Source organism: Aethina tumida, chromosome 1 (genome assembly GCF_024364675.1).
Source record: "Aethina tumida isolate Nest 87 chromosome 1, icAetTumi1.1, whole genome shotgun sequence".
In the NCBI taxonomy this organism is placed as follows: Eukaryota; Metazoa; Arthropoda; class Insecta; order Coleoptera; family Nitidulidae; genus Aethina; species Aethina tumida.
The window spans coordinates 72,038,348-72,052,386 of NC_065435.1; the positions used below are offsets into that span (position 1 = coordinate 72,038,348).

At 29.9% G+C, this 14,039-nt stretch overlaps 3 protein-coding genes across 3 annotated transcripts; 1 reads left to right on the forward strand and 2 right to left on the reverse strand.

Moving 5' to 3' along the window:
- The first annotated feature begins 1,290 nt into the window (after nt 1–1,290).
- On the forward strand, nt 1,291–3,413 carry LOC126266557 (facilitated trehalose transporter Tret1-like). The gene is made up of 2 exons (XM_049970783.1): nt 1,291–1,523; nt 1,958–3,413. The coding sequence occupies exons 1-2, from the start codon at nt 1,370–1,372 to the stop codon at nt 3,280–3,282; spliced, it is 1,479 nt and encodes a 492-aa protein (XP_049826740.1). The 5' UTR covers nt 1,291–1,369; the 3' UTR covers nt 3,283–3,413.
- A 2,303-nt stretch (nt 3,414–5,716) lies between these two features.
- On the reverse strand, nt 5,717–7,350 carry LOC109609273 (facilitated trehalose transporter Tret1-2 homolog). Its single transcript, XM_020025915.2, has 2 exons — nt 7,195–7,350; nt 5,717–7,141 (listed from the first exon to the last, which is right to left on the reverse strand). The coding sequence occupies exons 1-2, from the start codon at nt 7,235–7,237 to the stop codon at nt 5,796–5,798; spliced, it is 1,389 nt and encodes a 462-aa protein (XP_019881474.1). The 5' UTR covers nt 7,238–7,350; the 3' UTR covers nt 5,717–5,795.
- Nucleotides 7,351–8,065: 715 nt separating this feature from the next.
- LOC126266558 (uncharacterized) lies at nt 8,066–8,994 on the reverse strand. Its single transcript, XM_049970784.1, has 4 exons — nt 8,808–8,994; nt 8,582–8,755; nt 8,361–8,533; nt 8,066–8,310 (listed from the first exon to the last, which is right to left on the reverse strand). The coding sequence occupies exons 1-4, from the start codon at nt 8,877–8,879 to the stop codon at nt 8,130–8,132; spliced, it is 600 nt and encodes a 199-aa protein (XP_049826741.1). The 5' UTR covers nt 8,880–8,994; the 3' UTR covers nt 8,066–8,129.
- Between the last annotated feature and the right edge of the window lie 5,045 nt (nt 8,995–14,039).

The following is a 14,039-nucleotide window of genomic DNA, read 5'->3' on the forward strand; positions in this document are numbered from 1 at the left end:
TTATATCCCTAAATAAAAGTTATACTATTTTATATAACAATTATAGTTGTGAAAAATCATTGAAATTTGACTTTTAATTCATTTAAATTCCCATCATTATGATTATTACCTATAAAAAGATCTACGTGTAAATAATAGTTATATTAAAGTCATCATCAAATATGTGGAGTAATTCGGTAGTAATTAAACAATTAATGTTTATTCATCAAATATTGCTTTATATTAGGCAATATATTCAAGTTCAAGTACATCCTGACGTTTCTTAAGGCCTTTAAATTAGTTATAAATTTATGTAAGGCGTAATTAAATATTTCGTGACTTCAGAGTATTAGTATTGTTAAAAAGTATTACGTTTGCATTTTAGAGCACATTTTGTTTCGGGTTATATCTAAATTTTATTTGTATTTATAATTGTACGTCATGGACCAAACGCAAGTGAAAAATACTTATTGCAACACTTACCTAAAGTTATTGTTAAATAACATTGAGACAGAAAAATCTAGTTCAAGTGGCGTCTGCTAAGATTTCAATTCACTATCAACGCAAACAAATATGTGATGAGAAAACTAAATAAAATCTATTTCTAAATTAGTAATTGTTAAATTAATTACAAAGTAATACAACTGTATACAATAATATAAACAATACATGTATTTAATTACTCATTGAAAAGAGATACTTGCAGTGACTCATTCACTTGACCAGTTCTTTCATTAAAATTACTTGATAAAGCACGTTTTGTTGTTTTCGCCGACCATAAAGTTATCTGAGGCCTAGAAATCAAAAATCAATCTTCTGTTACACTACTACACTTAATTGTCACACAAACATTGAACACACAGAACTGTATTTAGTTTATTTGTAATATTAAGTAACTATATAATTTCTTATTGTGGTATTTCTTTTTATTAGTATGTATTTTACTCTAAAATAAAGAGAAAATATTAAGGTATAAGAATAATAATTAAGACAATCAGTATAGAGAAGAATGTCAGAGTTCAACACACTTTATCCTTGTAACCATATTATTATCATTATAGTACTTTAAGTATTTTAACTGAATTTATAAAATTGTCATTAAATGTAGGTTGTCAAGTGTACTACTGTTCATTTTGTAAAAATTAAACGAGAGGTAAAGTGGTTAATTGGTTTAAAAATCCACCCTTAATACAACTCTGGATTTTAATTTAAATTAATTAAACAATCATAGTTCTTTTATCTAATTCTTCACGGATAAAAGTAAATTCGGTATTGATAAGGAACTATTTAATATCTTCCTACAGTGGAGAGTAGTTCTAATCTTAGAAATGTAACAGAAGTCGTTTAAAATTAAGATAATAATTACTGAATAATAGTTTAAAATTTTAAAATGGCTTGTAAGGAAATCGAAATGCAGCAAACTAATTTGTTGGACAATGAGAAATTCAAAGAAGTTGTGTACAAACCTACAACAGTTACTGGACCATTAAAATCTGACCAGGATAAAAATAAGTCAGGTTTTTTGTTTTTATCTGCATTTATTGGTAAGTACTTTTTTAATGCAATTAGTAATGTTGTTAAAGAAGAAATATTAAATTTATTACATTTTAAATTCTTATTATTAAATTATTAGTATTATTGTTATTGTTAGTAACCTTTCGTGAAGTACTTTTTTAAACATATTCCATCACAATTGATTATCAGTTTTTAAAAATGATATTGATTTAAGTATATTTTTGAGCAATATTTTTAATACCTGTGTTTGTTTTAGTTTTGTTGACATTAAAACATTTTGAACAACACATTTAATCACTGTTGTTTTAAATACACAATAATCACTAAAAATGTTTATTGTTCTTTTGGGAGCAAACTTTTAAAGATAATAAAATCATTAATCATTAACTTTTTAAATTTTTCAAATTAAATTTAAATAGCTAACACTCGAAAAAATACTAAATAATTAAATATTTTATTGTAGTAAATCTGTTGGCGTTTTCGGCCGGTGTATCATTTTCGTGGTCGTCTCCAGTTATACCAAAATTGGACCAGCCTGGATCCGACAACCCGTTAGCAGAACCCATAACAAAAGCACAGGCGTCATGGGTAACAGGAATTTTATGCTTCGGAGCTGGTTTGGGACCTCTTATTGCAGGAAAATTGGCCGACAAAATTGGAAGAAAAAACACTCTCCTAAGCATTGCTATACCAATGACTCTGGCCTATATTGTACTAGGATTTTCTTCCAACGTCAACATATTTTATGCTGCAAGACTTATTAAAGGCTTAGGCGTCGGTAGTTCGTTCGCTGTTTTGCCCATGTACCTTGGAGAAATCGCTGAAGACAGCAACAGAGGTACCATTGGTTGTCTTATGGGTGTATTCATATCCATCGGATTATTGTTCTCGTACATTGTGGGACCGACTTTAACAGTCAAAATGTTTTGTTTCGCTTGTACACTACCCCTCATAACATTCTTCTTTCTGTTTTACTTCTTGGTGCCCGAAACACCTGTGTACTTAGCTTCCACAGGCAACAAAAACGCAGCACAGGCATCTCTGATGAGACTCCGATCGAAAAAAGCTTCAGAGGTACAACAGGAGTTGATGGAAATAGTAAAATCTTCAGAGGAATCAAACGCAAGCAAGGGAGGCATGAAAGATTTGTTCATTTCAAAAGGGTTGAGAAAAGCCTTTATTATTTGTACTGGTTTGCTTCTGGTACAGCAAGTGGCTGGTATTAACATTGTTCTAGCCTACATGCAGACGATTTTTGATGCTGCCGGTGGAGTAATACCTTCAGATATAGCTACAGTTGTCATAGGAGTAATACAAGTGTTTGCGACAATTGGAACATCATCTGTAGTGGACAGGCTTGGCAGAAAACTGCTGATTTTAGGTTCAGCGATTGGTTCTTGTGTTTCTCTAATAACTTTAGGTCTATTCTTTTACTTGAACGACCATAAATTCGATGTTTCGCAATTGTCGTGGTTACCTGTTGCGTCTTTGATTCTCTACATTGTTGTTTTTAATTTTGGATTGGGTCCTCTGCCTTGGGCAATTATGGGAGAAATGTTCCCTTCAAGTGTGAAATCGGCCGCTTCTGCATTAATTTCTTGTATTTGCTTCATGACTTCTTTTTTTATTACTTTGTTGTTCCCAATGCTTTCAATGCATTTGGGCAATGCGTTAACTTTTTGGCTTTTTGCAGGACTGTGTGGACTTGGGATAATATTTATTGTAATCGTTATGCCAGAAACGAAGGGTAAAACATTATCCGAAATACAAGATATGTTAAGTAAATAACTAGTGAATTGCACGATGTCATTAATATTTATTTTGTAATATAGTTGTATATAAAAGTTTTTAAAAAATAATCTTGATTGTTATTTATAATGTTTTTTATAATTAAATTGTAAAAGAGAAAAAATATGTAACACAGTGTGGGATTTTTTTATACTGTTTAATTCACATAATCCTCCATGTTAAATAAATAATAAATGTCACAAAGAATAATTTGCGTAGTTAGCGGTTATCGCCATGAGCATTTTATATAATAATTTGTTGATAATCTTAAATAAATTGCCATTATTTATTTAACTATTACTTCGCACTAATACATATAAACTTAAAACACTTATGATTAAATTAAAATTTATAACGGTAAGTCTCAACATTTTCTGGTTATGTTAAGTACAATTAACATTTTTATGTTGGGGAAGTAATTCTGCGTCACAGTTCCCGATATGTGACTACAGATCTCTAAACTGAGCAAACATTCGACCTGCCAGGCAATAATCGAATGCATACATACCAATTGTACTGTTTGCTTCTATTTGGTTTAAAAATGTCGAACCAATTTTTTCCATTCGGCATCAAAATACACAACATCCAACAACCCACTCTCAGAACCCATTAGAAATATACAGGCGTCATGGGTAGCAGGAATCCTGTGCTTTGGAGCAGGTTTGGGACCCATTATTGCAGGCAATTTGGCCGATAAAATAGGAAAGAAAAACACCCTCCTTAGTATTACTACACCAGTGACTCTGGCCTATATTGTACTAGAATTTTCTTCCAACGTCGACATATTTTATGCTGCAAGACTTGTGAAAGGTTTAGATGTCGGGAGTTCTTTTGCTGTTTTACCCATGTACCTTGAAGAAATTTTTGAAGATAATAAGTAGGTACCATTGATTGTCTTAACGGTGTATTTACATCCATAGGATTATTGTTCTCGTACATAGTAGGTACAAATTTAACCGTCAGAATGTTTTGTTTTGTATGTATGTTACATTACCCCTCACAACATTCTTTTTGTTGTTTTACTTCTTTATGTCTGAGAGTCCTCTACTTAGCTTCCACGGGTAACAAAAACACAGCACAAACATATCTAATCGAAAAAGGCAATAGATGTACAACAAAAGTTGTCAGAAATAGTAAAATCAACGGGTGAATCAAAAGTTAACAAAGGAGGCATTAATTATTTGTTTATTATTAAGGGAATGAGGAAAGCTTTCATTATTTGTTGTGGTTTATTTCTGGTACAGCAAGTTGCTGAAATAGCCCTATTCTTTTATCTAAGAGATCTTAAATTCGATGTATTGCATTTTTAGTGGTTGCCTATTGTTTGTTTGATTCTCTATATAGTTGTTTTCAGCTTTGGACGGGGTCCTTTGTGTTGGGTAATTATAAGAGAAATGTTATTTCTAATGTTGTTATTTCCAATGCTTTCAAGGCATTTGCCCATGACATTAACATTCTGGCTTTTCACAGGACTGTGTATACTTGGTTTAGTATTTATTGCAATTGTTGTACCAGAAACAAAGGGTAAATTCATTGTCTGAAATACATGATATGTTGAATAAGTAGCCAAAAACAGAATGTAATTAATATTTATTTTCTATCTAAAAAAGAATTTTTATTTACAATTTTTTTTATCAATAAATTATAAATAAGGAAATATGTGTAATAGATTTCTGTTATTTTTTGTTACAGTGTTTTTTAGTATAATTTATGGGTTAAGGAAGTAATATATATCACAAATAATAATTTGCCTAGTTAAGTATTAATATCATGTGTCCCTACCAATTTTGTAATATATCCTTTATATAAAAGTTTCTAAATAGTATTCTAGAATTTTTATTTATATTTGCTATAATTAAATTATAAAAGAGAAGAAATATGCATCACATTTGTGGATTTTTTATTTAATTTAATCCCTCGGTTAAATAAACATTAAATGTCATAAATAATGATTTGCGTAGTTAAGTATTAATGTCATGTGTACCTATTTTATTTAATAATATTTTAAAAGCCTTCTTAAGTAAATTGCCACTGTTAATTTAACTGTTTCTTTTCATTAATACATATGTAAATATATACTAAAAATAGATATAATCTAATATCATTAAATTAAAATTTATTATGGATATAAAATATAATCTCATCGTTTTCTGCATAAGTATCTTTATATATTTTTTTACTTAAGATACATTTTAATAATAATAATAATAATAAAAATTGAATTTCTGTGAAGAAACATATTTTATGTATTGCGATAAAGTTTATCGAAATCCTGTCAAAATATTCATTGAATTTATTTGAAAATAAAGTAGTAGTTCTGAATAATTAAGTAATATTTTAATATGATAATTAAAATATAATTCTTAAAAAAGAGAATAAAAATAAAATTAAATGCTTAATTGGTACTGTATTTCGAGATAAATAAAATAACAGATAATATAAATATTTTATTAGAAAATATATATAAATACACACATTCAGCATTATATTTTATTACAAAATTAATAAAATAGCTAAATTACATTCTTATCTTTTTTAACTAACATAGCTTGTATTTCATCGAAAGTTTTTCCTTTTGTCTCAGGAACAAAGAAAATAACAAAGAAAATAGAAGTTCCTATGAACCCCGCAAACATCCACATACAAGTTGTCATACCTAGCATTTCTTGTAAAATTGGGAATAACATTGTTACAGAAAATCCAGAAAATAATGCGACCCATGTTACAAGACTGGAAGAATAAAATTTAACATCTGCAGGCAGAATTTCTGATAAAATCGTCCAAGGTAAAGGTCCTATGCCAATACTAAATGACAAACTGTAAAGCATAACAAAGAAAACAGGTGCCCAAAACAAATAGTCTACATTATAACCATTATTTTTCATAAAAAAGTAAATACCAAGTCCTGACAAAGATATAAACAAACCACAACAGGAAATCAAAATTAAAATTTTTCTGCCCAATTTATCTACTAAAACAGACGTTAAAAACGTACTGGCAAATTGAACAAATCCAACAATCATTACTGAAATATCTGAAGGTACACTACTTCCCGTTGCGTCAAAAAAAATTTGCAAATAGGCTAAAATTCCTGAGATACCCGAAGCTTGTTGGAACATCATTAAACCTAATGTAATGAAAAGAGATCTACGACTGTTTGGCGTTTTGAAAATGTCAAAGAAAGATGTGCTGCTTACTTCTCTGTTGATGTCACGTTTGATGTCCTCTAGTTCTTTTTCGACGCTGTTAACAGATTTTCTTCTCAACAGCTGCAAGGCTCTTGTGGCAGAGACAAGGTCGCTTTTCAAAACATAGTAGAAGGGACTCTCTGGTATAAAACCACTAAAGATCACAACAAAAAATACCAGAGGTACAAGCCCTAAGTAACCTAAGACAGTTATAGAAACATAAGGTCCAATGCCGTAGCACAAAAACGAAGAGAAAGTAAGCAGCACTGTTAAAAGACAACTTAAGAATCCTCTGTTGTGGGGTTCCGAAATCTCTGACACGTAGAGTGGCATAACCGCATAAATAGCACCACAACCCAAACCACACAGAAATCTAGCTACGTAGAATTGCTCCACCGCGTTAGCAAAAATAGTTATGATATTACCAATAATCATAGGTAACGAAAATATCAATAAGGTCCTTTTTCTACCGAATCTATCCGCCATCACTCCAGCAACAATAGGTCCAAATGTTGCTCCGAAGTGGAGCAAAGATGTCATCCATGATGATTCTAACGTTGTTATGGGTCGAGACAGTGGATTCAGTTCAGAGTTGTCCAGTCCGTTGAGTTTGGCAAGGGCAGGTGATGACCAGGCGTAAACCCAACCAGATGCCAATGACATGAAGTTAGCTAAAAAATTATTATTAAATGTACTGTTTTAAATTAAATGGGCGTAATTTTACCAACTGCGGCAGCAAAATACACAAAAAGACTTTTACTCTCCATTTTGCACCTTTTCTTGTCGTAGTCTATGTTGTAGTTATAAACCCATTTCTACTTAAAAATAAAAGATGAATTTTGGCGATGCCGCACTTTTTGCAGCCCGATTTTGAATCGAGCAGAAAATTTACACAACCAGAATTTATTTGCTTCTAAAACTACTTAATCCTATTACGGGTCACACTGGAATTGTATCGTCAAAACAGATAATTTGCGTTTATTTTAGTATGGACAAAGGCCTGTCAAAATGCAGACAATAGTATCATAAACTATTGTTTATTTGCAAGAAATTTTCATACTTACATTATTTAATTAATTCTTGACGCACGACACCAGTTTGTACCAAAATTTTATTTAAACAAAGTCTAAAAAAGTAGCTTGCAAATAATTTTAAGGATTTAGGAAATTAACAATTTTTGTAAATAACTCAAACAATGTATAACTATGAAAAAGTTTATTTGACAGTGCGAGTAATTCTAAATTTTTCACTGGCCCGAACTGCTAGTAGTCTTTAATTAATTCTAATTAACCCATTAAAAAACAACAATTAGTAACTAATTAATTGTTATACAAATTAAAGTAAGTAAACATATTTGAACACATGGGAAAGTTCAAATTTGTTAACTAATAGTCAAACATGTCAAAAATGTTAATAAGAGGCATATTTACATTCAATTAAGGGTTGTTACAAATTCTAATAAATACTCTTATTAGCATTTAAGATTGTTATATTAAATGAATTCTAAAAATATTGTAAACTTATAGTAGATTAAAAAACATTTTTTATAAAATAAGCAAAATATGGAATCATAAATAACAAAGTTTGTTTCTGCACACACACTATTCTAGAACTATCCTAATACAATACTTTAAATCTGATTAATTTTTGTAGGAGTGTTTATATCGATTTTTTTTTATAATACCACAAAATCTCAATAAAAAGTAATAAAACGGAAATCAACCATCCAAATATTAAAAACACAAACGACGGAAGAAGTCTTAAAATGTTCAATGGCTCAGTAGTTGGAATATCTTCAGCATCGCTTTTTGGAATTTTAAAAACGGAAGCAGCTTGATACCTATTTAAAAAAGTCATCATTTTATATTCAAAGTAAATTAACATAATTACCAATGGGCTAAAAGACCCGCATCATTAAGTCTTCCTATAGTTTTGGAGAAGATCCCTCTATAAGGAGTAGCTTCTTGCATACTCCAAGCATGGTAACCACCAGGGAATACATTTTGTGTCACCAATCTTAGATTAGCCCTTTCCGATAATGTTAAATTACAAAATTTATAAACCTTAAAATGCCTTATTAAATGCAAAAAATAAATAAATAAACGACATACTTTATATTGTAAAGCAGTTTCTTCATCAATTACTGCAGCTTTGGTGTTCAACGCATATCTTATTGAAGCGCAAAATTTTAAATTGTTGTTAAGCATTTTTGCAACTTGTTTATACATGGGGAGATCTGAACTTAAGAAGTTTTCACGGAGTACTGAACTGTCGTCGGCATCAACCTAAAATATTCCCATTTTATTACATAATGTTTTGATCAAGTAAATAAAGTACTTGGAATGTATATCCATTTTCAACTAATGTATCAATAATATCTGGTAAATTATTAATTGGTTTAATCAACATAGACGCCAGTTGACTTTTATAATATGATGTTAAACAGCACGTCACCAACCACCAAATTCCAAAGAGCAGTTTAATAGAGTTAAGTTTGAATAACTTTGTTAAAAATGAATAAGAAGATGACTGCTCAATCAAATTCTCAGACGCCAACTAAAATTTTAGTTAGTTTAGTAGATATTTGTCTTTGATTTTGTCCAAATTTATTAATAGTTACTCGTATAAATTGTCCCCAATGTTCCCAAAAGTTACCAGAGGTAATGCTCATTCCAACCGCGGCTAAAAAACTTATCAAAATAATTACAACAAAACAAAGAACGTAAATAACCCATCCAAGCACAAAGAAAAACTCTTCTATATTTTGTAAATGGTCTTCGCGAATACCATAAGCAATGGTATACCCTTCTGTGTGAATATATCTGGTGAAATCTGTAATATTGCCTCGTCTTATCGAGGCCGATATGCCTCCAACAGCCCAATCAATTTTTCTATCGTGCACAGCCATAACCATGGACTCCCACGTACCATCGTTAAGAGTTCTGTTCCATTTTATGAGGTTATAGGTGAAGTTCAAGTACTTGCTTAGTGTGTCTAATAAATACGCTTCCGAGCCTTTAGGAATGCATTTATCATTTTCATATCTGCAAAAAGAAATAGTTACATAGTTTTTTTAATAATTGATTATAACTGTTATTAACAACGGTAGAAAAATGTTAGGGTTATTGTTAGCAACTGATTATAAATTTGTTCTTGAAAAATTACGTACATACCTACAGTAAAAAAAAGGAGGATAATCGGGATGTGCAATTTGAAAAGTATGCCCCCTTAAATTCTTGTAATTATTCAAGTACTGCCTGATATCCTCAATTTTACCATTCTTGGAGATCATACGCAATTCGGAATCGTCATTATAACAGTGACACTGGATATACAACTCACTACTGAACAAATTAAAAAAGAACAAGCCAGCGGATCGTTCCGAACCGAATGTCAACCACGAAATCTTTTTTGGCATATTTCTCCATTTATTGATGATGAACACGACATCCTCCGATCTTATGTTGTATTTTTCAAAAGAAAAGAATTCGAAATCGAATGTGTTCCTCAGAAAAACGATATTTATATATGAGTGAGCCGGAACTCTAATATGGGACATGCCCAGATCATAATTGAATAAGTAAGTACCAAGGGAAGCGAGACGAGCTCCAAATACTTTAAATAACTCACCGGCGGTTGCATTTTCAAAATGTATAATCAAATAAGACGTGTTTAGTTGTGTAAGAAATTTTACAGGGATCTCACTAACTGGATTGTCTAATATTATAAGATCGGAGTTTAAACATTGAATGTGTTCTAACGCCCCTAATGTTATTAGTGTTATAAACAAGCCAGACATGGTTAAATAATGAAGCTATTCGATACGTGTCCAGTTCAGTTTTTAATGAACCATATTTGATTCCAATTAATGAGTTGGTCAATTTGTACATAATTTGTTTGTTTGATTAACATAAAAGTGTTAGATCGAAAATTAACAAAGTATCATATGTGAATATAACTTAATAAATAAACAGTTAATAAAGAAATCAACTTACCTACAGTAAAAAAATGGCATATAATGTGGATGGGCAATCTGAAATTTATAACCTTCAAAATTTTTGTAGTCGTATAATTTTACAACATTTGGATTATATATCCCTTGAGCAATTTTATGTAAAGCTGTTGGATATAAGTTGCAATAATGACAGAAACTGTACAGCGTGATCGAGTCTAAATTAAAGAAAAAAAAAGCCAGCACATTTGTTCAAACCAATTTTTGACCAGTTTACCCTTTCAGGGAGTGCCTCCCCTTTGAATATCATTAGAACAACATCGTATGTTCGCAGATTATACGGTTTTAATGAGAAAACATAAAAATTCATCATTCTTCTCAAATAAACTATGTTAACATATGAATTTGCTGTAACTCTGTGGAAACTATTGTTCAAATCATAATTGAATATATATGATCCTTTTGTATTAATTAACTTGTCACCGAACAATTCGAATAACTCATGAACAGTGGTATTATCGAAGTGTACATTTAAATAAGTAGCACCGATTTGGTTAAGTAGTTTTAAAGGAATGTCACTAAAAGATTTATTAAACCCTACAAAATTTTCATTTGCACTCAGCGCACCATAAAATAAAAAAACAAATAATGATACTAATGTTACTATCATTTTAGCTTTTATCTAATACAGGTATTTAATTTTTATGATAAGTAAACATTATTAAAAAAATTGCTTTATTTGAAGACAATTAAAATTAAGTTAGTATTGTTAGCTTAATTTTGGGCAGTCTGTTAAATAAACACCTTTTCCAGCAATTATAATTCGTTAGTACAAACAATTATGGAAGCGGTTTGTATAAAATATACTTACATGCAAGTCCAGAATGGTGGATACTCTGGATGAGCAATGTTAAAAGTGTGTTGATGAAAATTTTTATAGTCGTTTATCCATTGTGAAACATTTCCAATACTTCCATTATAAGAAATTTTATATAATACGCCAGAATTACGTTTCTCACAATAATAACAAGACTGATAAAGTACGTTATCCTGTAAATTAAAAAGAAACATTCCTCCACATCTATCGATATTATACTTCTTTGACTCAAACTTTTTAGGTAATCTTGTGGTGTTAACAATTAAAAATACTATATCGTTTTGATATAAATTATAGGAAACGGTAGAAAAGAGTTTAAATTTAGATAGGTGTTCAAGGTATACCACATGAACATATGAGAAAGCCATTTGTCTTTTAAAATGTTTTCCTGTGTCGTAATTAAAAATGTAATTGCCATGGGTTTTTTCAAGCTCTTCTCCAAAAAGGGTCGTCAATTCACCACCAGTACTATTTTCTATGTGGATGGTCAGATATGAATTTGACAATTGCTGCAAAAATTGTATTGGAATTGTACGAGTACGATTAGGCACTAAAGAAACTGAACAATTTAGGTACTCATTTATTAGTAAATTTGAATTAGCTCCAGTTATAAATATTAGTAGAAGCAACATTTTGGTAATGGCAACATTTTTGAAATAATTTATATTATATACTAACCACAACAATCTTTGCTTTGTATATAATTTATTTATTTACATATAATTAGCTTATTACAATCACAATAATCCAAAGGGTTTTATTTGAGACATAATAAATTCCGACATGATTGTAAAAATTATTGACAGTAAAATCGATACTCCCACTAACTCCTTTACATCATTTTTAATGATAGATTAACTCAAAAATAGTAAAATAATATTAATTAAAAGTAAATAATTTTATTTCAAATTCAAATAAAATAATTTTATTTCAATCTAAATGTTTTTTTTTTTAATTTTTACAACGGTTTTTTTTAATGTCATTATAAAATATGTATGAATAAATTTAGTGATCACCCAGATTATTAAAAGAGTTTTAATATTTCTTTAGTTTACTTTATTCTAAAAACATCATGTCAGCAGTATATATGACCTTAAAAATTAATTCATTAGTGACAATAAACTTTTCCTATATTTCATTTTGCTTTTGTTAGATTGTTTAGGGCTAGTTCGTCTGTCAAATAAAATTTTATTCTTTTGAAGAATTTTGTAAAACAATAACTAATGCCTTTCCAATTCTGTTGATCATGGTAAGCCACTTTGTGTAATAAATATGGTCAGTATCGGCGTTAGAGTAGGGCGCGGTTGGGCGATTGCCCAGGGCGCAAGATTAGAAGGGGCGCCACAGACTTTTTTTTTCGAATGGGTTTCAATGACAGAGGTGTCGCAGAAATGTCGCTCAGTGCGCTGGTGGTGCTAAAACCGGCACTGGATATGGTATTGAAGCTATTCGGTCTAAAACATAAAATTAGAGTTTCTGCTGATATTATTTCATATACTTAGTTTACCTTCAATAAACTGTCTACCATTCATAAAGCACAGCATTATGAACATACATAAACTTCCAGAATAAACTTCCTGAAATATTGAAATATGATGACAATCTAAAAAATTTTTGTTATTAAGCTGCATTATGTCTATTTCACAGAAAACTAATACTTGACCTATTGAAAACAAAAGTTGACATTATTCTTAAACCAGTATTTGTCAGTTACTTACTACTATAAAGCAACTGAACTTGTGTTCAGCTAATATTATAACTATTATAATTACTTACATTTTTATTTCTTCATACTTTCCAATTAAGTTTCAAATATAATAACAATGTTCTTGGTTATTAGTTTATAAACTAGGTAGAACTAACAACTGTGGAATATTAAAGGAGCACATACTGATATAACATGTAGCTTATATACATAGAAATGAAATATGTAATTTGGGTAATTTATTTTTTCATGTCTTCAAAAATGAAAAGAGCGAATAAAACTCTAAATGGTCGATGATAAATTGAAAACCAATAATCATATAATAATATATATTATTATTAAATTATAATATGTAGATCATTTTTTGTTGGAATGATTTATATTTATTTAGAAAATTTATGCTGTCACCAATAATAAATATAATATCTAAAAAACCTCAACATCGTAGAAATTATTTATTATTATTGGATATTATTTGATATCATTTAAACAATAGACAGCTAGAGAAAAGAATGTAAACTTTTTATAAATCTGCATTTTAAACGGCAACCACTGTAAATACTGTAAATATCGTGTCTAATTGTAGTTATTATACCCAGCAATGTCTATTTTTTTATCGGACTTTAGTGATATATTTGTTTCCATCAGGATTAGTGCAACTACAAAAATGATTCAAAAATATAATACTAATAATAAAAGCCAACATAAAAAATGCATTTAATTTTGTATAATTTTTGTCCAATTTAATTAACAACGTGGGCAGCAGAGAAACATCTTCATACCGTAATTAAACCATTAATACAAATGTTTTGTGAAGTGTTGTCTTTGTAGGACGTCTAACATAAGCTGAATCGCCATTTGAAAATAAAAAGTTAAATGTAGATTCATCACTTAAAACTAACCGTTCCTATTGTTCTGTGGTCCGGTGCATGTGATCCTAAGCAAATCAAAGTCGAACCTTTATATTCTTAGTAGGAAGTAGGATTTTCTTCATAGGTCTCCGACCGAATAAATACTTTGCACTAACATTTTCCT

Bases quoted from the DNA above. Each gene is read 5' to 3' on its own strand.
- LOC126266557 (XM_049970783.1), top strand. From the start codon at position 1,370: ATGGCTTGTAAGGAAATCGAAATGCAGCAAACTAATTTGTTGGACAAT. The intron at 1,524-1,957 runs GTAAGTACTTTT...ATTTTATTGTAG, and splicing joins GTTTTTATCTGCATTTATTG to TAAATCTGTTGGCGTTTTCG.
- LOC109609273 (XM_020025915.2), bottom strand. From the start codon at position 7,237: ATGGAGAGTAAAAGTCTTTTTGTGTATTTTGCTGCCGCAGTTG. The intron at 7,142-7,194 runs GTAAAATTACGC...ATAATTTTTTAG, and splicing joins GTATTTTGCTGCCGCAGTTG to CTAACTTCATGTCATTGGCA.
- LOC126266558 (XM_049970784.1), bottom strand. From the start codon at position 8,879: ATGTTGATTAAACCAATTAATAATTTACCAGATATTATTGATACATTA. The intron at 8,756-8,807 runs GTACTTTATTTA...GGAATATTTTAG, and splicing joins AAAATGGATATACATTCCAA to GTTGATGCCGACGACAGTTC. The intron at 8,534-8,581 runs GTATGTCGTTTA...AGGCATTTTAAG, and splicing joins AAACTGCTTTACAATATAAA to GTTTATAAATTTTGTAATTT.